A 23,201-nucleotide genomic window follows, 5' to 3' on the forward strand; every position below is an offset into this window, starting at 1 on the left:
TTAGAATGGCCGCCTTTCTGTCTCCCGCATAGCAGCCAGGGCTCCCTCTCCTGGGAGTGGAGGTAACAGGAAAGTCCCTGCTTTTCATCTCCGATTGGCTGAGGGAATTCTGCATCCGCACTTTCAGTTCTGTGACTATGGATGAGTGATCTGAATGCCCTGGGCCTCAGTTTCCTCATCTGTAAAGTGGGGATAATGCTATTAAATAGCTAGTGGGAGTGAAGTGAGAATTCCAGTTGGGCTTGGAGCCCTGGCGCCCTCTGGTGGCCAACATGGTAACAACAGCCCGGGACTCCTGCAGGAGTGCGGGGAGGCCGCATGACCTTGGTGTTTGGGTGCCGCCGCCCAGATGAGGACCACATCTACCAGGAGGAGATGCTGGAGATGGCCCAGAAGGGGGTGCTGCATGCGGTGCACACAGCCTATTCCCGCCTGCCTGGCAAGCCCAAGGTAAATGCAGCCTCAAAGCAGGTGAAGCATTACACACACAAGCTCCACTGTGAGCCCTGGGTCCCCACAGGCCCCTCGCCTCCCCGAGCCTTCACCTCCTGAGCTCGAAAATGCTGGTAATTCACAACCATCAGAGTGATGCTGTGAAGAGCGTTACACCCTCTCATACAGCAGAAGCGACAGACCTGGAGAGGTTCAGGACTAACCTAGGTCACACGCGGGTTAACCCCAGAGCCCAGCCTGCTGAAGGTCCCCAGCAGGCCCCCTGGGACACGCGACTGGCCGGGGAGAGGTGGTCCAGGCTGGCTACGCTCAAGCCTTGCAAGGCTGGAGGGCGGCCGATGCTTCCACCACGGCCATCAGAGGGGCTCTTCTGTCCCCAGGGCCGCGTTACCCCCTGAGCCTGGGGTGTCAGAATAGACTCTCGGCCTTCACACATTTGTCCCATCAGGGCACCTCTTGGGCCCAGTGCTCTGTGCCCAGTGCTGGGGCCACTGGGCATCCTGTGTGGAGCAGGAGCAGAGAGTCCCTGACTGACTCCTGGACCTTGTATCTGGGGAGCCCGGGATCCATACCCTGCAGAGACCTAATGGGTAGTCTGCATTGAGAGGCTCCCTTTTCTGGGGTGTAGGCAGAGCCCTGGGCAGGGGGACTGCCTTCATTGATGCCTTTTTGAAGCATGGCAAATTCAGAGACAGTCTGGGATCCCCACTGGATGGTCAGCCCCTCGAGGGCAGGACTGTGTCCAGCATTTATCTCTCTAATCCCAGCCGAGCCCCAGGGGCATCCATGCACCTCATCCTGAGCCTGGCCCCATGCAAGGTCCTGGCTGGGAGGGAACTCACTCCTCACCCCTTAGTGCCCCTCTCCCCGCCTCCCTGAGGACAGCAGGCGTGCCTGCAAGCCTTGTCCTGAGCAGCTAAGGACTGAACCCACTGTTTCCTCTGGTTTCAGGTCTATGTTCAGGACATCCTGCGGCAGCAGCTGGCCAGCGAGGTGCTCCGTGTGCTCCACAAGGAGCCAGGCCACCTCTATGTTTGCGGGGATGTGCGCATGGCCCGGGACGTGGCCCATACCCTGAAGCAGCTGGTGGCTGCCAAGCTGAAATTGAATGAGGAGCAGGTCGAGGACTATTTCTTTCAGCTCAAGGTATAGTAGTGGGTGTGTGGGCTGAAGGTGCCGGCCAAGGGCACAGGCCGTTGGAGCCAGGACCAGGGGTGGCAGGTAGACCCAGGGGAATCAGGCCCAGAAAGGTTCTGGACCCCAAGAGAATCTTAGCAGTGGCTGAGATCTGAGCTGGGTGGGCTGTCAGAAGGCCCTACTGCACATCCTGGACTGGTTGGCAGCTTTGAGAAGTCGGGTGAATGTGTTCCATTTTTCCATCTGTAGAATGGGGGCAGGAGAATCTCCCTGGCCTCTCCCCAAACCCCCCTTTCAGAAAGTGTCTGTGTGGCCAAAGCAAGGCTGTGAACACAGGGGAGAGCAAGGCTGCCCCCCGTCAGCCTCGTGTGAACCTCACACTTCTTATTTACACCCAGGCTGGTGTCTGCTCACCCTCATCCCCCCAGCAGGAAGGGCTTGCATTTTATTGATGAAGATAATAGTGATATTTATCAAGGGCTTACACTGGGCATACTGCTTGCCAAGGATTCTCATGTGACATTTCATTCAGTCCTGCCGAGGACTTTATGAGGGAGGCACCCCCTTTTACAGGGGGAAGGGGGCCTACGGGGACCACAGCAGTAAATGTGAGAGCCTAGAGTTCAGTCTGCCTCTCTCTGGTTCCAAACCCTGTGATTGTCACTTCCATACTCTCCCTAAGACACATTCATACCTTCAACTGAACATTTATTGAGCACCTACTATGTGCTAGGGATAGAGCAGTAAATGAATCAGGCAAAAATTCTTTACATTCTACTGGGGCTGACAAACCCAGACAAGAAAGAGGTGTAGTGCTTCAGAGAAAAACAGCAGGAAACAGCCCAGGGAACGCTGGGGAGTGTAATTTTAAATAGGGTGGCCAGGGAAGGCAGAGCTGGAAGGTGGCATCTGAGAATAAACCTGAGATGGTGAGGAGGAGCCCTGTGGATACTGAAGTAAACACTCTGGGCTGTTCTGGAGGGGCAGCGGGTACAAAGGCCCCGGGGGTGGGAGTTAAGCTGGCGTGTTTGAAGAACAGTGAGGAGATAACAGGCATTTCCCCAAATGTGTTCAGTGGGTCGGTAGACAGTTGGCATCAAAAAGATTCCAAGGTCGAATAGCCTGGGACATGCTTAGTTAAGGCAAGGCAAACACGTTGCTTTACTACAAGACTTCTGGGAGCCTTCAGCATGCTGCTGTTCATCAGGACCCTTCAAGGCTGGAAGGAAAGAAAGGACGTAGCATTTCTCAAACATATTTATCTCAGAGCTCACACTTCCTGGAGTATCTTGGGTGGGGGATGAGTGCTGGGCAGGAATTGGGTATGCTAAGTAAAGCTTTGGAGATGGTTAGCGGGCCTGCACCAGAGCAGGTGCTGAGCGGGGTTACTGTCTAAACCAGATTCAAGCACAATCTAACAGTTGGGAAGACAGATGGCTCATGAAGGTCCATGTGATAGGGAAGCTGGGCAACCCCAGGGGCTCATCCCAGCCTGGACTTGACACGTTGCTCTCTGTTTTTACCTAAAAGAGCCAGAAGCGCTATCACGAAGATATCTTTGGTGCTGTATTTCCCTACGAGGCGAAGAAGGACAGGGTGGCGGTGCAGCCCAGCAACCTGGAGATGTCAGCGCTCTGAGGGCCCACAGGAGGGGTTAAAGCTGCCAGCACAGAACTTAAGGATGGAGCCAGCTCTGCATTATCCGAGGTCACAGGGCCTGGGGAGATGGAGGAAAGTGATATCCCCCAGCCTCAAGTCTTATTTCCTCAACGTTGCTCCCCATCAAGCCCTTTACTTGACCTCCTAACAAGTAGCACCCTGGATTGATCGGAGCCTCCTCTCTCAAACTGGGGCCTCCCTGGTCCCTTGGAGACGAAATCTTAAATGCCAGGCCTGGCAAGTGGGTGAAAGATGGAACTTGCTGCTGAGTGCACCACTTCAAGTGACCACCAGGAGGTGCTATCGCACCACTGTGTATTTAACTGCCTTGTGTACAGTTATTTATGCCTCTGTATTTAAAAAACTAACACCCAGTCTGTTCCCCATGGCCACTTGGGTCTTCCCTGTATGATTCCTTGATGGAGATATTTACATGAATTGCATTTTATTTTAATCACACTGTATGCGTGTGTGGGTGTTTTGTAGGGAAAGCTCTTCTCAGAGTGGGGAGCTGGTGGGTGTCACAGCCTGGACAGATCCCCGACAGAGGGGCACCCCAGGCAGTCCATGGCTCCTCTGAAATGGCTGCCAGGTGTGACAGCAGCAGATGGAGCTTCGTGCTGGTCCAAAGACCTGTGGTAGGGCAGGAGGCGCAGGCCTGCCTCCCACACAAAGTATCTGAAACGGGGTCTGGTGAGGGTGGGATTTTCGCATAAGGCCAGTGTTTCGAGGAAGGCCTTGAACTTCTTCTTGGACACTGTCTTAGAAAGCGTTTTGCTCTGGGGCCACCAGTCTCATGCGAGACTGTGCCTTGGCCAGTACGGATGTGGTCCCCGGGAAGGCAGCGTGTCGAGGCGAGTGTGGGCCACAGCATCCTCGCCTGAGGGACTGGGGACCCTCTTGGGTTTGGAGCAGGCCAAGGAAGCCTTCTTAGGAGAGTGGGCCCCGTTTCCTTCTCCTGGTCAGAACCAAAAAAGGAGCTCAGCGGCGGCCACTGGGGTCCTGGCAACACACGGCTCCCAGCTTAGGTTTGGCCTCTGCCTCCTGGGTGCCCTGGCTGACTTCACCCCCTTGCCCGCCACCTTCCCCTTCTAGCAGTAGCATCTCAGGGGCAGGAGAAGGGGCAGTGCCAACCTCAGGCTCCAGGAAAGCTCCATGCCCTGCGCGACAGCCGTGCATCTCAGCAACAAGGCCAGGAGTCCGCTCTGGACCAGGGCTTTCCAGCTTTAATGTGCGCACCTCGTCTGGGGTCCTGTGAAAACAGACTCTGACCTCGCAGGTCGGGTGGGGCGCGGGATGCTGCGTTTCCAACAAACTCCCGGATGCAGCTGGTGCCACTGCTCTGAGGACTACTATGGGGCCTGAGGAACTGGATTCTTGCTGGGCTGAGCAGGATGTGTTGGCATCACGTGGACGCGGAGCTGGGCTGTTGGGCAGTGGCCCAGTGGTTGGCAGAACACCACACATGAACACTGAGCCACTTTTCCCACGCAAGCCCTAACCCCTAATGCCGGGGAGACCCACAATGGAACACACACCCAGACGGTGCTTCGGGTTGGCTTCTCCTGACCCCCCTCCCCAAGCCACCTCCTCCCACTGGGACGCCAGGTCTGAGGAGGCAGCTCTGACCCTGCTGTGGCCCTCACAGGCTCTGCCCCAGCCCCTCTCCCATCTCGGAGGCATGGGACTGTTTCCTGGGGTACCCCATTACCACCTTCCTGTGTCCGAGACTCCTGCCCAAAAGGCTAGAGCCCCAGCCTGCTTTCTCCAACACCCTCGTGGGATTTGTGAGGGACCCTCTGGGAGGAGGTGTGAGGTCAGGACCCCCTGCCCAAAGGGAGTCCATGCTTTCCCATCCCACTCCTCTCAGCAGCACCCCCGCCCGATTCCACAGACTCCAAAATGTCTCCAAATGAATTAAAGAAGCCACGGTCAACCCACATGAATGTGGGAACAAGCATTTTCATTTCTTTATTTTAAGGACACTGGGAAAGGAGCCAGTCCCCTGAAGAGAACACTCTGGTCAGTTGGTGGAGGCCAGTGGGATGCCATCAGGCTGGCTTTCCAGGAGGGGGTGAAGGGTTGATGCAGGGTGCAAGGTGAGAGTTAGGTTAAAGGTCAGAGGGGAGGGGCTGAGGATGTCACCTCCCACCAGGAGTGGACAGCTGGTGGCTTGAGACTGGGGTGGAGCTGCGTGGGGGATGGGAGGGGACTGAGCATGGGGCTTCATCTTCACTGCCCACTCCCCACCTCTCCCCAGCTGTGCCCCTCTCATCAAACCCCCAAGAGTTGTTGATCTGGGTGTTGTGGACCACAGCGTTCTCATCAAAACGGGGATTGAGGTGGAAGGCGATGTGGTTCCCAGAGTGCGGGTTGATGTGGAACCTGGGGTGGGCAGCCCACCTGGACCTTTGTCCACTGAGTTCTGGGCCTTATTTCCTCCCCGTCATCCACAGCCTGCCCAAAGCCAGGGGAATGGCTGGAATCACCTTGAAGGGCTCTCTCTTCCCAGAGGTCAACTGGAGCCCTTAGCTTACCTCTGAGCACTGGGCAGGACAGTGCCCAACAGGATGATGGACTTGGATTGGTACAGCCCTCCTGGAATGATGGTGACAAAAGGCGTCGGCTTTCAGAAGGAGAGGCATGGGTCAGCCAGTGGCAGCCAGGGCAGCCCACCACACAAAAGGGAAGATTGTACCAGGTCCCATGAATTTGGGCTGTCAGCTAAGAAGAAACCAACGATATCTGTACTTGGTTCCATAAAAGCCAAAGGAAAACTTTGCAGTGCTCCTCATATTAATGGGCTTAGATTAGTGTCATGAAAGGAACTTTGGCCAAACACAAAAAGACTCGTCTCGTGGGGTGAAAAGGGAGGGCCATGCAATGCGCTTATATTGACACGACAGTTTTAAGGTTGAAAGCTCCTCTCCACAGTCTTCTAATTCGCTGGGAAGCTTTGAAGCCCTTCAGCTTACCATTTTGAAAGCCCTTCGCTTTTCATTTTGCAAGGCTAGTGGATACCCCCGAAGTGGCCCTTCACCCCCAGCCTGCCCACCAGAAACAGAACCTCCGCCCTCCCTGAGAAACCACTTAGATAGGTGGGGTGGGGGTACATCATAGGTGGGTTGGTGGGAGTCTGCTGAAAAGAAACCGGGAAATTCAATGGGAGAGCACATGTGTGCGCGAGCACTCACCCACGCGCACCCATGCATTCTAGAGGGGCTCCACTGTGAGGCTGACCTCATGAGCCTTTGGCCCTTGGACTCCCCCATCCACCTCCCTTTTCATGTTAGCCTTCCTGGAACTTCCTGCCGTGTTCCCAGACCACACCACGGTCACCTGCCCCTCAACCCCTCTGCAGGCAGCCCCACTAACGCTAAGCTTCCGGCCTGATTTGCACTAGCAGGAGAAGAGCTTAAGCCTATGATCAGTAGTGACATCCTGGGGACCCAGGATGCAGGGCCAGGAACCTCACATCCGGGTGCTGGGGCCACTGCACTCCCCACTTGGTGACAGACGGACCAGTTTCCCTCCCGGTCTCTAGGGGACTTGCCTCTTCCACCACTGGATAAATCCTGCTTCTTCCAGAATCTCTGCTGTCCCAAGGACAGCTTTAGCCACATGTCACCTGAGCCAAGCACTCAGCTCCTAGTGTCCCCATCCTCCTTGCTAAACCGCTTTCTTCCCAACTCTAGCGCTCTAGGGAATTTAGTTCTTGGTGAAGGAGGACACTGTGCAGCTGTGAACTGACCAGAACTTGTAGACTTACAGAGAACATCTGTCCAGGGGCGCTCTGCACTGTGTGGATGACTGTCTGGGTCTGGAAGAAAGAAACCAGGTCTCACCCAGGCTCTCACGTGTGAAAACCACCAGCTCCCACCAGAGGGCGCCACATGGCAGGCACCCTCCGGGGGGCGTAACAAGCCCAATGGCCCCACAGACCCCACAGAGGGTGGGCACAGGTGTCTCTTCTCTCAAGGGGATGAGCGAGGGGCAAAGGTTAGAAACCTGGAGAAGACAGATGGGGACGCTGGTGGCTCTGGCCCATCTTTCCTCTCGGGGAAACGTCTCTCAGCCTAGCCTCCCTTTGCAGGTGACAGAAGTGAATGTGGGGCATGGTCTTCCGTGGCTGCCCACGGGGTGGCAACTCAGGTTGTTTCATCACGGCCAGCCAACCACATCCAACCCCCAACCTCACCAGGCCGGGCAGATGATCAAGGGCCTGGCCTGTGCCCTCCCTACTCCCAATGGGAGAGGCCCAACGCCTGGCCCTGCCTCCTCCATGAGCCCGGAAAAGCCAAAATGAGGACGATCCAAAAAGAAAGCAAGAGACTTACAATGGGAGCCGGGTTGGCAGGCCACACACCGGGAGGCTGGAGGGGTGAGGAGAGTCAGAATGGTGGTTATCGCGGGCACCACAGAATGGGAGGAGATGGTGGCAAAACTCCAGGGAGGCTCTTGTGCTCAGAAATGCCTCCCCAGACACACCCACCTCCCTCTTGCTCCCAAGAAAGCCTTCCTGAGCCCGTGGCACCCAGATTTTTACCCCCAGGTGCACAGGGCTTTGCGGTTGGGGGGTAGGGTATCCCCACTGGTTCCTCTTGAGAGAGAGGAGGCTGGGTTTGATAGAGACCTCATTGCTCTCTGTAGCTCCCACAGCCAAGAGCATTACTTCCAGTGCCATATTTTACCACTAAGGTGAGAAGTGGTATTTGTTGAAGGCCTACTGTGGGCTGATTCCTGGGTTTCAGTGCTTTCCAATGAGGGAAGCAGCCTCAGCTCCTGTGTCCCTGGTGAGGCAATGAGGCTTAGAAAGATTAAGCAACTTGCCCAAGCTCGCCGAGGTGGAAGGGATCAAATCCAAAATGGCAGCCAGTTCTGTCTGACTGTATCCAGCACACTTTCTATCCTCCCCAGGGCCAGGGCCAGGGCCAGGGCCAAATTTGGGCTGCCCTGCAAATGTTCCCTGGGGCTCGACCAGTCCTGAAGTCAGCGTGGCAGGAGGCAGGTGCCCTGTCTGTACCGTGATGAGCCATAAGAAGACTGCATAGACAAAGCGCCCCTCCTCCCAGTCCCCACTACTTGAGTGGCCAGAGGAAGGGCTGCTCGCCTCCTTGTCCTGGATCCTGCCCCACCCAGTAGCCTGTTCTTGCCCTGGCTGGTATCCCATTCTCCCTGGCTGTGTGAACCACATTCCACATTCATTCACTGAGTGCAAATGAACAAGGCACAGTCCCGGCCCTCTGAAGCCTCATGGGCATAGGGAGATGGGGGTGGAGTGACGGGGACAGACAACGCAAACACAGTTACAATGGGGTGCTGTGAACTGGCATGGCACAGATACGTACAGACTCCGTGGGGACATGGGGGAGCGTCCAACAATATTCCAGGTGGGGAGGACTCCCAGAGGAGCGACACTTAGGCAGAGCATGGAAGGGCAATTAGGCGTGTGCTGGGGGCAGGCTGGCAGAGGATGCTTCCGGGACCAGGGACAGCATATGCAAAAACATGGTGGCCCGAGAGGGCCTTGAGTGAGCTGCAGAGGCTGCGTGAACTTCGTGGTTTGGGGGTGAGGCAGGGAGGTGGATTGGGGTCAGACTGGGAGGAATTTGTATGCCCTGCTGGGGAATTTGGGCTTTATTTGAAGGGCTGGGGGCTGTTAAGATTTTTAAGCAGGGAGAGGGTGTGATCAGGTTTGCTTATAAGAAGCACTTATAAGAACTTAAGTGCTTATAAGAACCACTGTGACAGTGGTTGGGTGTGGGGGTGGGGAAACTGGACCCCTGTCGTCATGGTGAGGAATCCCGGAGGCCTGGGCCATGTCGGTGGCTTCGGGCCCCTTGGTGCCTTGGACAGACGTAAAGAAGGGGGAATGAAGAATTCAGGGAGACCCCCAGGTCCCCAGCTCTGGGTGCCCGGCAGACAGACAGGGAACTCTTGAGTGGGCAAGACGGGGCCTGTAGGCCCTGAGTGGCCTGCTGGCTGGGGCCAGCCTCTCAGACCCTCGGTCCTTCCTACTGTCTGCTCGGCCACCCAGGGCCTCTGTGTTGAACTCACTTTTTGTCTGCGCCCCCTGGGCCTGGGTGGGAAACAGACAGGCTGGGAGAACGGCACCGTGGAGAAGGCAGGCTGAACGGGGACTGTGCGGGGGTTCTGTTAAAACAAAAGGCACCGGGCAGTGAGGAGAAGCATTAATAGAGCCAAGGAGAAGCCGAAAGGCAGAGGCAGGGGCAAGAGGGAGAGACCAGGCAGGCAGGGGGATGTGGCAAGGGGGTTAGGGCCACGCCGAGGTGGGAGGGGAAAGGGCCAGGCTCAGGTGAGCAGCACAGCAGGGGTGCAGTCTCCCTCCAGCTCTTCCCTCCCCATTCACCCACAGGGGAGGGAGTCAGGGAAAGAGGGAATGAGAGATGAGGACCAAAGGGTGAGAAGCCCAGATTTGCTGAGGGCTTACTGTGTGCTTCGCTGATCTCAGGGAGCAGCCTCGAATGCCAAAAGGGTAACAGCAGCTCCCACCCAGCTGCTGGTGCCCTGTGGGAATGTGGGCCCAGCACACCCTAATCTTCCCATTTTTCACGTGGTATTGGTATCTCCTGAACTTCTTTAGTTTTATTTATTTTATTTTATTATTTAAACAAAGTTTTTTGGAGACAGGGTCTTGCTATGTTGCCCAGGCAGAACTCTAATTCCTGGGCTCAAGCAATTCTCCCGCCTCAGCCTCTTGAGTAGCCAGGACTGCAGACCTCCACCACCATACCTGGCTCTCCTGACCTTTTAGATGTTGGCAACACATTCAAAGTTGTTAAAACACAGAGGTCAAACAGACCCTGGTGTGGGCCCAGGGGGGCCACTGTGTGACCTCTGATATCTGTCTCCTCACTGAACCACACAACCACCCATGGGGGCCAGGCAATGACTATTCTACAGATGAAGAAACCAAGGCTGAGAGAGGTGAAGTTGCTTGTCTAAGATCCCACAGATGACGAATGGCAGAGCTGGGAATTTGGACTGGATTCAGTTTGGTTCCTTAGCCTGTGTTCTTTCTAGAACAATATGGCCTCCTAACCAGGGTGGAAATCAAGGGGTGAGGAGAAAGGGGCAGCTGAGGAGTCTGGGAGACCAAGGCAGACCAAGGACAGGGACAGTAACACAGAAGGAGGGGCAGAGTGACAGAGGAGAAGGGGAGGGCAGGTACTGGGACAGGGAAGCAGAGGTTGTCCCCAGAGTGACCTGGGTAGGAGATTGGCTTGGGTCCACCCAGCAGGGCCTAAGCACAGCTACGCTGGGCCCTGCATCCCAGCCCCGGGGCCGGTGCCAGGTGGACAGTCTGACCTGGAAGCTGATGTAGGACAGCTGCACAGAGCCATTGACGGAGATGGTGTCCACACGGTGGAAGGGCACACGGTGGAAGTACTGCACGAAGAGGCTCCCGTTCACCATCACCTGCCAGAGGAGAGCACGTGTTCTGGGGGAGGCGTCCCAGGCTGGGATGGGGACCACCCCTGAGCTCCTGGACCCTCTTTCTAGAAAATGAAGACCTGAGTCTGGTCTTCAGTGTGGGGCCAGTTACAGGAACGTGTGTGTGACCTGAAGTGCATCAACCCGAGTCTCTACTGGGCTCCAGTTGGACTTTTCATTCTTCTGGTTGTTTCCTGCAGTAGGTTTGTCTTTCTAGTCTTAGCTCACCTGGGGTTTCATTTATTTATTATTTATTTTTCCTTGAACAATTTTTTTTTGAGATGGAATGTCAGTCTGTCGCCCAGGCTGGAGTGCAGTGGTTCAAGTGATTCTTATGCCTCAGCCTCCTGAGTAGCTGGGATTACAGGTGCCCACCACCACACTCAGCTAATTTTTGTATTTTTAGTAGAGATGGGGTTTCACCATGTTGGCCAGGCTGGTCTTGAACTCCTGACCTGAAGTGATTTGCCCTCCTCAGCCTCCCAAAGTGCTGGGATTATAGGCATGACCCACCGTGCCCATCCCCTTCAACTTTGATTTTAAGTTCCAGGGTATGAGTACAGGATGTGCAGGTTTGTTAACTAGGTAAACGGGTGCCATGGTGGTTTGCTGCAGAGATCAACCCATCACCTTGGTATCAAGCCCAGCATCTGTTAGCTAATCTTCGTGATGCTCTCCCTCCCCCACCAGGCCCAAGGGTGTGTTGTCTCCCCCCTTGTGTCCATGTGTTCTCATCGTTCAGCTCCTACTTATAAGTGAGAACATGCGGTGTTTTGTTTTCTGCTCCTGTGTTTGTTGAGGATAAAGGCTTCCAGTTCCATCCATGTTCCTGCAAAGGACATGATCTCGTTCCTTTTTATGGCTGCAGGGGTATTATTTATATATGCATAAAATGCTCATGGGGAGCAGAGGAGAGGTGACCTCAGGTTGCATACTGAGTGGATGGGGACATCCTTATCTCAGATAAGCATACTCGGACTGACTTACCCACAGGCTTCTCAAGCCCAGAGACCTACTCTTCTTGCAAAGGTAATTTGCAATTTGCTTACAAAACTATACCCTTAATAGACCCTGGATGAAGGCTGGAACAATGTCGCTGAATAATAAATGTTACCAGGCACCTGGAGAGGAGGTATAGTGATAGCAGAGGAATGGCATGAGCTTGGAATTCAAAGACACACACCACCAAACAGCAACGTGATGACTCCTCTAGTTCTTATTTTCAGAGTAAAAGAAGCAGCAGGTGCACCTGTAGATTCAGATAAAGGTGCATAAGGTGACTAGGCAGCCATGAGTAACACCTTACAAGGAAATGATTGTGTTATCTGTATAGTAGCATCACTCTGGCTGAATGTCAATCAAGGTGATTACTTAAAGCCCATTCGCCTGATAGAGCTGGGGGACCCGGGGGTGAGAGGTGGGGAGGGGTTTCCTGCTCACCTTGAAATCTGAGCTCTGTAGCAGGAAGCAGAGGTCAAAGGGCATCCCCTGCTGGAGGGAATGTGCATCTTCCTTTCCTCAGGCCCCCATCTTCCTTTCTGCCTCGTGTTGTACACCATGTACCCTCCCTCTTCAAACAGAAGGTTGAAGTGGAAGGCAATGCCATTTCCACTGAAGCTGGTCTGAAAGTGCACAGCAAACCTAGGCCCAGGGAAAGCAAATAGTCTTCTGTGGCATGGGTTATTGCCAGTGACAGGCACAGGAGGGCTTCGGTGCCTCTGCCTTGCATTTGTCTGGGATCTTGCATACAACTTGCGTCGCAGAGACTGCTTGGTTGGCATCTTTTTGTTTCTCTAATTTGGATCTAATGTGTTTTTGTGCAATTATTGGATTTTGCCTTTACAGTATGATTTTCTAAAAATAAGTAGAAAATGCTTAAGGAAAAGTGCTGATATTAGCAAACAAGAAGCATAGGTCTTGGAAAGTGATTACCAATTGTTACCAAAGATGGAAGTTGTTAAGCACACCTAGAAGAGAGAGCCTTCCATGCCAGTGGACACTTGTTGGAGGCTAGCACAAGCCTGATTAAGTGGGAAAGAAGAGAACAAATGTAAAGAGCATGTGAAATTGGGGCCGGGCGCAGTGGCTCACGCCTGTAATCACAGCACCTTGGGACGCCAAGGCAGGTGGGTCACTTGAGCCCAGGAGTTGAAGACCAGCCTGAGCAACAGCGAGATCTCATCTCTACTTAAAAAAAAAATTAATTAGCTGGGCATCATAGTGCACTCATGTAGTCCCAACTGCTCCAGAGGCTGAGATGGGAGGATTGCTCAAGCCCAGGAATTGGAGGCTGCAGTGAGCTATGATCGTACCACTGCACTCCAGCCTGGGTCAAAGAAAAAAGTCCCTGTCTCAAAAGAAAAAAAATAATTAATTAAATGAATAAATGAATAAATGAATAAATGGAGATGATTACATTCGAAATACCTCTGAATGTATTTTTTTCTTTTGGAGCCCTTCAGCTTCATCCCTGTAGTTCTTTGGAAATTCCTGCCCCAAGGAAGGGAGAGACAGAAAGCTCCCGAGAGGAGAGGGCCCTCTGAGGTAGGATCTGTCTCTATTCGACAGGATGGGAGTCGGAAGCCCTCCTGGTGCTGGGAGGTAGGGGAGGCCGAGGGAGAGGAAGAGAGGAAGCGGAGGAAGATCAGGGGTGTGGTCCTGATTCCCCTGGTTGGAGGGTTCAGGGGGATCAGGGCCTCCCTGCCCTTGGCATCTCCTGGGGGAGGTCAGCAAGAATCTAGTGGCCGAACTGATGTTGAGTTGGGATCTGCAAGGCCCAGAAGGTCTTAAGGAGAGGACCCCTGGGACTGAGGCAGAGAGGCTTCTGTGGGAGAACCATGAGTCCAGAGGCTCTTCTGTGGGCCCCGCAGACTTCAGCAAGCCACCCTGTGGTCTCCCACCCAACCAGGAGAGAGCTGCACACCTCTGTGTCACCCAATCAGGGTGCCTCGGCAGGGGTCAGCCAGGCCTGCGTGAGGGTCTAGAGCCCTCCCAGCCACTGAGAAGCTATGTAAGCTCCTCTCTGTTCGCAGACAGCCCACCTTGGGAGGGAGGAGGGGGTGGGAAACAGCCCTGATACAATGTTAGTATGTTGAATTGACTTAGTAGTTTCCAGAAAAGGCCTTGAAACTGAAAGAGACCAAATTACTTTGAATGTCAATTTTCAATATTTTCACATCAGCAGAAGGAGAGCTTCAGAGTGGATGAGAGCAGTTACGGGAAATGGAGGAAGTTTGATTTTTGCAACTCTTAGTCACAGTGTGCAAGGTTCAACCCAGAACATAATCATCCAACTCTGACCATCCCACGCCCTCCTTAGACTGTCAGCTCCCAGGGCCCCATTCATCCTGGAGTCCAGGTTAATGGCACCCCTGGGTGCAGGTTGTGCCTGTGGAGTGCTGCCCTGTGGCATGGGTTAGGGACGCATTGGGCCTCCCCTGAGCCAGGCACGTGAGCTTGGATGTTGCTGTTTGAACTAACCCAGGCTCACAGGCACAGTGGTTTACTAAGGGACGAGGCTGGAGTGAAACGTTTCCATCCATATACACACACCTGGTTCCACTGGAGCTGAGAACGGTCCCATTGACAGTGATCTGAAGTCCGTCCTGGAGACCTCCTTGAATAGTCCCAGAAAAGGAGACGGCCTGCAGGGAGAAGGTGTGGGACCATCAGTCAGGTGGCCGGCCTCCCGTTTGCTCCCCTCCAGCGCTAGTCAGTGGCCGGCCTGGGTTTGACAGCGCCATGCAAGGGGATAGGGTGCGGCTGTGACCAGTACAGAGGGAGTCGCAGCTCCACGGGTCTTAGGGTCCTGTGTGGAGGCAAACACAAATCCAATTAGTTACTCAGACAGTCTAAGCTTGTGATAAGGAGAAGCCTGGCCCTGAGAGGACGCGACAGGGAACTGAGCTTGTGTGAGAGTCTAAGAGACAGTGGAGGCTGCAGCAGGAATGCACCAGGCAGAAGGCCTTCCTTCCAGGCAGGGAAGTAGCAGGCAGACACCCTGGGCTGCTAAGGAATTAGGTAGCAATGGGGGCTGCTGGACCTTATGTCAAGCTCCCAGCAAAGCGCCCAGGGCCCTGGCTGGGGACTCAGGACGCCCAAGGGACATAAGGGACCCATCAAGGGTCTGGAGGGTAAACCTTCGACTCACCCGAGAAGGTTAAGAAGAAGCCATCCCCCTCTCCCCACCACCACCATATAACAATGGCCACTGTGACCTTTGCCCTGCTGGCCACCTTCAGCAGAGTGTCTTCCCAGATGCCTTCTGTAGCCGTGGGGCAGCCCCCTCCTCTATTTCTGTGCCCGGGCTCCCCATTCCTTCCCTCAGGCCCTCAGCAGCCCCGAGGCCTAGCGTGGTTTCCCCACCCATCCCAGGCCCCATGGGCAACCACTTTGTCAAATTCTCTCTTCCGAGGCTCTTTAAAGGAGCAATGGGCCGTGGTGAGGCATGCATCGTTTTAGAGTCAGGCCAACTCCAGGTCTGAATCCTAGCTCTGCTGCTCATGACCTGAGTGACCTCGGGAAGCCTACTTCACCTCTCTGTGCCTCAGTTTTCTCATCCGTAAAATACGAAGGTGTTTCTCCTACTGCATATGATTCATGATTTTGTGAGAAACAGCCTGTGGTAAAAGAGACTGGCACATAGGAGATGCTTCACCACTGTCACCCACCCCCCACCTTGATCTCTCTGAGCAAAATTCACAAACTGGTACTTCCAATTTTCAAAGTTTATTCCCAAAATGCCTCATATCCAGTGTGGTTCTATAACTCTCATTAAAGCACAGTTCTATCTCCTGGCTGATTTTCACATTCTTCAAGTTTTTAATGTCTTCTCTAATATCTCCTTTAGGTCAATTTCCTACACAAATTAAATGCCTAAAGGAGCCAGGCAGGTGATGTGTATGGGTGAGATGGCCAGGTCGGGGAGTGGTGGGGACTGTGGCAAAGTAGACATCACACCCCTCATCTGAAAAGTCAACATCTACTCAGTGCTAAGCAGTGATTGCCATCTGGGACCAGTATTGGCAGAGCTTCCAAATTTTTAAGAGAAGACAGAAGTCTGGATTTTTATTTTTCTGTAAAATTTTCTAATTTCTTAGAGGAAAATTTTTGTCAAAAAGGATTATGTTAAAGTTCCTGGCTGGGCACAGTGGCTCACATATATAATTGCAGGACATTGGGAGGCCGAGGCAAAACAATCACTTGAGACCAGGAGTTTGAGGCCAGCCAGCCTGGGCAACATAGTGGGACCCCCATCTCTACAAAAAATAAAAAAATTAGCCAGATGTGGCACACACCTTTAATCCCAGCTATTTGGGAGGCTGAGGTGGGAGGATCACTTGAGCCTGGGAGGTTGAGGCCACAATCATGCCACTGCACTCCAGCCTGGGCAACCAAGTGAGATCCTGTCTCAAATGAAATTCCCCAAATTCCCATATTATAGAGATACAAAATGAAATATTTGCAATGGAATGGTATCTCTGGATTTGCTTCCACATATCTGAGGGTGGGAAGGGAAGCAAGCGAGGGAGGGTATAGGATGAAGCAAGATAGGCCTGAATTGATCATTGTTGGAGCAGAGTGATGGGTGTGTGTTGTTGATGGTACAATTCTCTCTGCATGTTTGAATTTCCTATAATAACAAGTTAAACACTGTGCAGACCAAACAGAAAACACCCACCAGCCAAATTCAGCCTACTTGCTACTGCTTTCTGGTCTGTATTGTTGAGTTGTGTGACCACAAAGAACCCTGGGAAACCCATCCTAGCTCAGTGTACACACCTGGCATCGTGAAAGCCCCAGAAAATCTGGGATCTGATTCAGATAGACTCTGCTCCCCATGGATTTGAGGGGGGTGTCTTTTGTTGCCCCTCAGGTCAGGTCTGAACTCTGCCATTAAGTACTTTAGTGACCTCAAGCAAATCACAGCTTCTTTGTGTCTCTGACTTCTCTTTCTTGTCCCTGTCTACACCAGCGGTGTCGGGGAGGGAGAGTCAGCCTGATCCAGTTATGGACCAGCACGACCTAGGACTGGGAAGCCTGTTGTCCCTGAAACATGTCTGTGGAACATTTTTCCGCTTGCCTGTTTGTGGAGGCCTGTGATTCCCTCCAGAGCCTTTCATACTATCATGAGAGACAACACTGAAAATACACACCCTCCTGGAAAGCATGCGGCCTCCACTCAAGCGTATTCACACCACAGCACAGAGAATTGAAGGCAGAGAGTGATGGACATGGGCTCGCAAGTACACACAAGGCTTAATTAAGGAAGCCGGGAGGGAGAAAGAGGAAGTACAGATCATGGGGGCGGGACAGGACAGGCTAATCTCCAAGGCAACAAGTTCCCCAAAAAAGTTCTGTGATGTGTCAAAATGTCTTAAATGGCACCCTCAAATTCTGAAAAACAAGATTATTTTATTTTAGTTTGAGATTGGTTCTCACTCTGTTGCCCAGGCTGCAGTGCAGTGAGGGGTGTGATCCTGGTTCATTGCAGCCACCACCTCCTGGGCTCAAGTGATCCTCCCACGTCAGCCTCCCGAATAGCTGGGACCAAATAGGTACATGCCACCATGCCCCACTAATTTTTAAGTTTTTTGAAAAGACAGGTTCTTGATATGTTGCCAGAGCTGGTCATGAACAGCTGGGCTGAAGTGATCCTTCTGTCTCAGCCTCCCAAAGGGCTAGGATTTCAGGTATGAACCACCACGCCTGGCCTGAAAAATGAGATTTTAAATAGAAAGTTATCCTACAAACAAGGTTATAGGATTATATAGGTTGCAGCATTATAATACAAAAGATTATAAAGCAAAGCATTGGAAAGAGCTTAAAAGTCTTCCAACAGGAAAAAAGTGAAATAAATTAGGGTATTTCCATATAATAGGTTCTGTGTAGCCTTAAAAAGAAAAGAAAAAGAGGAAGATGGAACTGAGCACTGATATGGAATGATGCCACTTGTATAAAAAGTGGGTGGGGGGAGGCTATGGACTTGCATTTATTTATTTATAGATAAAATATCTCTGGAAGGATTTTCAAGAAACTTATAACACTGGTTATCAGTGGTCCACCCCCCAGAAACACCCATATTCAAATCCCCAGAAACTGTGAATATGTTGTAGAAGGGACTTTGTAGATGTGATTAAATCAATAATTTTGGCATGGGGAGATTGTCCTGGATTATACAGGTGGTCCCAATGTGATCACAAGGATCCTATAAAAGGGAGGCGGGAGAATGAGTCCTGCAGATGTGACAACAGAAGCAAGAAGAAGCTGGTTTTGGTTTTTTGTTTGTTTGTTTTGTGTTTTTTTTTTGAGACAGGATCTCACTCTGTCACCCAAGCTGGAGTGCAGTGGTGTGATCTCAGCTCTCTGCAGCCTCCACTTCCCCAGGCTCACGTGATTCCCCCCACCTCAGCCTCCCAAGTAGCTGGGACTACAGGCATGCACCACTATGCTCGTCTAATTTTTTTCTATTTTTTTGTAGAGACACGGTCTCACTTTCTTGCCCAGACTGGTCTCCAACTCCTGGACTAAAGAGATCCTCCTGTCTTGGCTTCCCAAAGTGCTTGGATTACAGGCATGAGCCAATGTGTCTGGACAAAGCTGACAGTTTTAAAGATGGCAGGAGGGCCCATAAGCCAAGGCATGCATGTAGCTTCTAGAAGCTGCAAAAGGAAAGGAAACAGATTCTCCCCTGGAGCCTCCAGAAGGAAACAAACTTGCTGACACATTGACCTTTTAACATCTGACCTCCAGAATCATTAAGAGTATAAATTTGTTGTTTTAAGATTGGCCAGCCAAGGCTGCTGTGAAATTCAGATCTGTGTGTCCAGGAAACCCAGGAAAACAACTGGACTCACTTTTGCTCCAAAGGGTGCAGGAGGATGGATTTTTGCACTGGATTTATGGCCCCATGGGCTCCCCTCCCAGCTCCGTACACTAGCAATTCAGACATTGGCCAAGTTGCTTGACCTGCCTGTGACCCACTTCCCTCCTCTGAACGGCAGGACGGTAACACTACGTGGCAGAGTTCTGGAGAGGACTGGGTGCGATGCCGTGTGCTGAGTCCCTGGCTCGTGTCAGCCTTGGCAGTGCAGCTCTTTGCATGGAATGAATCAATCCCTCTGCTGAGTCAGAACTTGCTCTCTGTTCTTGGTTGTGCCCAGAGACTGGGAACTTTCCCTCTTCTTCCTATTTGGAAGTCTAGAAAGCAGAGCTGAGCCCTGCGGACCAGAATGTGGGCAGCCTTGTTCTGGACTCAGCATCACCAGAGGACACCCAGGCTTGCCCCGACAGTGGGGAGCTCAGCCTGGCTGGCCAAGACTGCCTGCCAGCCAGAGCCAGTATGTGGCTCTTAGCCAAAGTGCCCCACTGCCTCAGAGGCTCCACGGTCCTGCTGGCCACCTTCCATGACACTTTGATTTTAGCCTTCTGACCTCCAACACTATAAGAACAAATGTGTTGTTTTAAGGTTGGCCAGCTAAGGCTGCTGTGGCATCTGGATCCATGTGTGTCCATGAGAGTACACGACACTGCACTCCAGCCTGGGCAATAGAGCAAGACTCTGGCTAAAAAAAATTTAAAAATTAAAAAAAAATAAGAAAAACTGCTTGGTGAGTTGTAATACAGTCAAATATCTACTTCTATTGGCTGGCTTTTCTACTTCTAAAAAATTACCCAAGAGAAAGGAAAACATATGTGCCTGTTTTTAACAGCTTTACTCATCATTGTCCCAGGCTGGAAACAGTGCAAATGTTCACCAAAGGAGAAGGGAGAACGAATTGTGGTTTTCATACAACTGAGTGGCCCTCAGCAATAAAAAGGAGCTAGGCCACAGGAAACATCAATGGGCCTCGCAACTGAGCAGAAGAAGCCAGATCCAAACAGACACATGCTGTGAAAATTCCATTCAAGTCAAGTTGAACAACAGGCCAGAATGGCGTTACCCTTGGGGGTCTCTGACTGGGAGGGGCACGAAGGAGTCTTCGAGAGGCTGGAAATGTTCTGGATCTGGTTCTGGGTGGTGGTCACACAGGTGTTTACATCCATTAACAACAGGCTGAGGCTGGGTGCAGCGGCTGACACCTGTAATTCAGCACTTTGGGAGACTGAGGCAGGAGAATTGCTTGAGCCCAGGAGTTCGAGACCAGCCTGGGCAGCATAATGAGACATCATCTCTACTAAAAATCAAAAAAATTAGTGGGGCATGGTGGTGCATGCCTGTAGTCCCAGCTACAGGGAGACTGAGGCAGGAAGATTGCTTCAGCCTGGGAGGTTGAGGCCATAGTGAGCTATGATTGTACCAGTGCACTCCAGGTTGGGTGACAGAGCAAGACCCTGCCTCAAAACAAAACAAAACTCAACAGAAAACCAGGATCTGTACATTTTACTCTACCTAGACAATATCTCCATAAAATACTGCTAAAAGAAAAAAATCTCCCAGGGCCCAAGGAGACACAGGCACAGCTCAGAGTTCTAGCAAATCAACACGTTAGCATCAACTTGAGCTTTGGAGGTGAGTCACAGGTAAGCAGCCCACTAGTGAGTCCAGCCCATAAAGGAGGGCCCTCTGCTCCACACCCTGCCTGGATGGGCCCCAGTCATACTCACTGGCCATCAAAAGTTCAATGGCTAAACAGTATGTACAAAATACATAAAATAGGCTGGGTGCAGTGGCTCACACCTGTAATCCCATCACTTTGGGAGACCGAGGCATGTGGATCAGCTGAGGTCAGGAGTTCAAGACCAGCCTGGCCCATCTCTACTAAAAATACAAAAATTAGCTAGGCGCAGTGGCACATGCCTGTAATTCCAGCTACTCAGGAGGCTGAGGCAGGAGAATCACTTGAACCCGGGAGGCGGAGGTTGCAGTGAGCCGAGATCGCGCCATCACACTCCAGCATGGGTGACGGAGCGAGACTCTGTCTCAAGCTCTGATCCATGCTTTAACATGGATGAAACCTTGAAAACATTATGCTAAGTGAAATAAAGACAGCCACAAAAGGACGAATGTTGTATGATCCCACTTACATGAGGTATCTAGAATGGGCAAATTCTTAGGGACAAAGTAAAATAGAGGTTAGTAGCAGCTAGGGAGAGGGGAAGTGAAGAGTTACTGTTTAATGGCTATAGTTTGTTTTTGTGTGGGGCGAAGAAAAGATTTTCAAATAAATAGTGGTGGTGAGTACACAACATTGTCAATGTACTTGGTGCCACTGAATTGTACACTTCAAAATGGTTATAAAGATAAATTTTATGTTAATGTATATTTTATATCACAACTTTTTATTTTTTTGAGACAGTCTTGCTATGTTGCCCAGGCTGGAGTGCAGCAGCACAGTCTTGACTCACTGCAATATCTGCCTCCAGGGTTCGAGCAATTCTGGTGCCTCAGCCTCCTGAGTAGGTGGGATTACAGGCACCTGCCACCAGGCCTGGCTAAGTTTTGTATTTTTCTTAGTAGAGACAGGGTTTCACCATGTTGGCTAGGCTGGTTTCAACCTCCTGAACTCAGGTGATCCGGCTGCCTCAGCCTGCCAAAGTGCATGAGCCACTGTGCCAGACCTTATCACAATTTTTTTTTTTCAGAGATGGAGTCTCGCTCTGTCTCCCAGGCTGGGGTGCAGTGGCGCGATCCCGGTTTACTGCAACCTCTGCCTCCCAGATTCAAGCCATTCTTTTACCTCAGCCTCCTGATCAGCTGGAACTACATTTGCATGCCCCCACACCTCACTAATTTTTTTTGTATTTTAATAGAGAAGGGGTTTCACCATGTTGCACAGGCTGGTCTCGAACTCCTTAGCTCAGGCAATCCACCCGCCTCGGCCTCCCATAGTGCTAGGATTACAAGCATGAGCCACCGCACCCAGCCTATCACAACTTTTTAAAAGTGAAAAGTTATGTACATATAAATATTCCTCACATTTGTATCTACATTATTAAAAACCACAAACCAGCTGAAATGGGGGAACAGCTTAACACACATCAGTAAGACTGAAACTTGTTTATGCTAAGACAGAAAATACAAAATAATGATTGCTAGGAGAATAACTATTAAATACATGTCAATTGGCCCAGTGTGGTGGCTCATGCCCTGTAATGCCAGCACTTTGGGAGGCCAAGGCAGGTGGATCACATGAGATCAAGTGTTCGAGACCAGCCTGGCCAACATGGTGAAACCCTGTCTCTACTAAAAATACAAAAATTAGCTGGGCATGGTATTGGGTGCCTGTAGTCCTAGCTACTGGGGAGGCTGAGGCAGGAGAATTGCTTGAACTCGGGAGGTGGAGTTTGCAGTGAGGTGAGATGGTGCCACTGCACTCCAGCCTGGGCAACAGAGAGACACTCCATCTCAAAAAAAAAAAAAAAATATCTATTGCAGATCAACAAACTAATTTTGTGCCAACTGCTTTAATGAAGACAAAATAAATGAAATAAACTACTAAATTAAGTGTGAAGGAGCAGAAAATCTATTAATTTGGTAATTTTATTAAGAATGATGATAGCTAATATTCATGGAGAGCTTGTTATAAGCCACATCCTATCCTAAATGTGTTGCTTGTTTTAACTTCATCCTCCCAACACTTCTATGAGATTGATTCTAAAATTCTCTTCACTTAGAAAAAAACTGGGGCCTAGAGAAGAGATTTTTCTGTAACAAGTGATGCTGTTTGGTAGCATTTTGCCCCCAGTAGAGCTTCTTTCAGAATTGGGGTCAATCTTCTCAAACCCCTTTGCTGCTTTATCAACTAAGTTTCTACACACTTCTGAATCCTTTGTTGTCATTTCAACAATATTTACAGCATCTTCACCAGTAGAATCCATCTCAAGAAACCACTTTCTTTGCTTATCTATTAAAATCAACTCCTCATCTGTTCACATTTTATCACGAGATTGCTGCAATTTGGTCACATCTTCAGGCTCCACTTCTAATTCTAGTTCTCTTGCGAGTTCTGCCACATCTGCTGTTACTTTCTCCATTGAAGGCTTGAACCCCTCAAAGTCATCCTGGGTGGTTGGAATCAATTTCTTCCAAACTCCTGTTAATGTTGCTATTCTGACCTGCTCATGAATGTTCTTAATGGCATCTAGAATGGTGACTCCTTTCCACAAGGCTCTCAATTTACTTTGCACAGATCCATCAGAAGAATCACTATCTATGGCAGCTTTAGCCTTACAAAATGTATTTCTTAACTAATAAGTCTTGAAAGTCAAAATCCCTCCTTGAACCATGGGCTTCAGAATGCATGTTGTGTTGGCAGGCGTGAAAACAATATTCCTCTCCTTGTACATCTCCATCAGAGCTCTTGAGGAACCAGGTGCATTGTCAAAAAGAAGTAATATTTTGAAATAATTATTTTTTTCTGAGCAGTAGGTTTCCACAGTGGACTTAAAATATTCAGTAAATTATACTGTAAACAGGTATCTTCCAGCCTTTGTTGTTAAATTTACAGAGCACAGGCAGAGTAGATTGAACATAATTCTTAAGGGCCCTAGCATTT

At 51.2% G+C, this 23,201-nt stretch overlaps 1 protein-coding gene and 1 pseudogene across 2 annotated transcripts in view; one reads left to right on the top strand and one right to left on the bottom strand.

Moving 5' to 3' along the window:
* NOS2 (nitric oxide synthase 2) overlaps positions 1-3,708 on the top strand; it is a 37,197-nt gene extending 33,489 nt beyond the window's left edge. The window contains exons 24-26 of one of the 2 annotated variants that reach the window (XM_034942227.4): positions 302-450; positions 1,405-1,599; positions 3,121-3,708. In XM_034942227.4, coding sequence (XP_034798118.1) covers positions 302-450; positions 1,405-1,599; positions 3,121-3,228 — 452 coding nt within the window. In that variant the 3' untranslated portion in view covers positions 3,229-3,708. The remainder of the gene's footprint in view (positions 1-301; positions 451-1,404; positions 1,600-3,120) is intronic. The other variant, XM_034942228.3, reaches the window with a different exon arrangement.
* A 1,487-nt stretch (positions 3,709-5,195) lies between these two features.
* LOC100972800 (galectin-9B-like) lies at positions 5,196-14,342 on the bottom strand (annotated as a pseudogene).
* Positions 14,343-23,201: the final 8,859 nt, after the last annotated feature.

This window comes from Pan paniscus, chromosome 19 (assembly GCF_029289425.2).
Source record: "Pan paniscus chromosome 19, NHGRI_mPanPan1-v2.0_pri, whole genome shotgun sequence".
Classification (NCBI taxonomy): domain Eukaryota; kingdom Metazoa; phylum Chordata; class Mammalia; order Primates; family Hominidae; genus Pan; species Pan paniscus.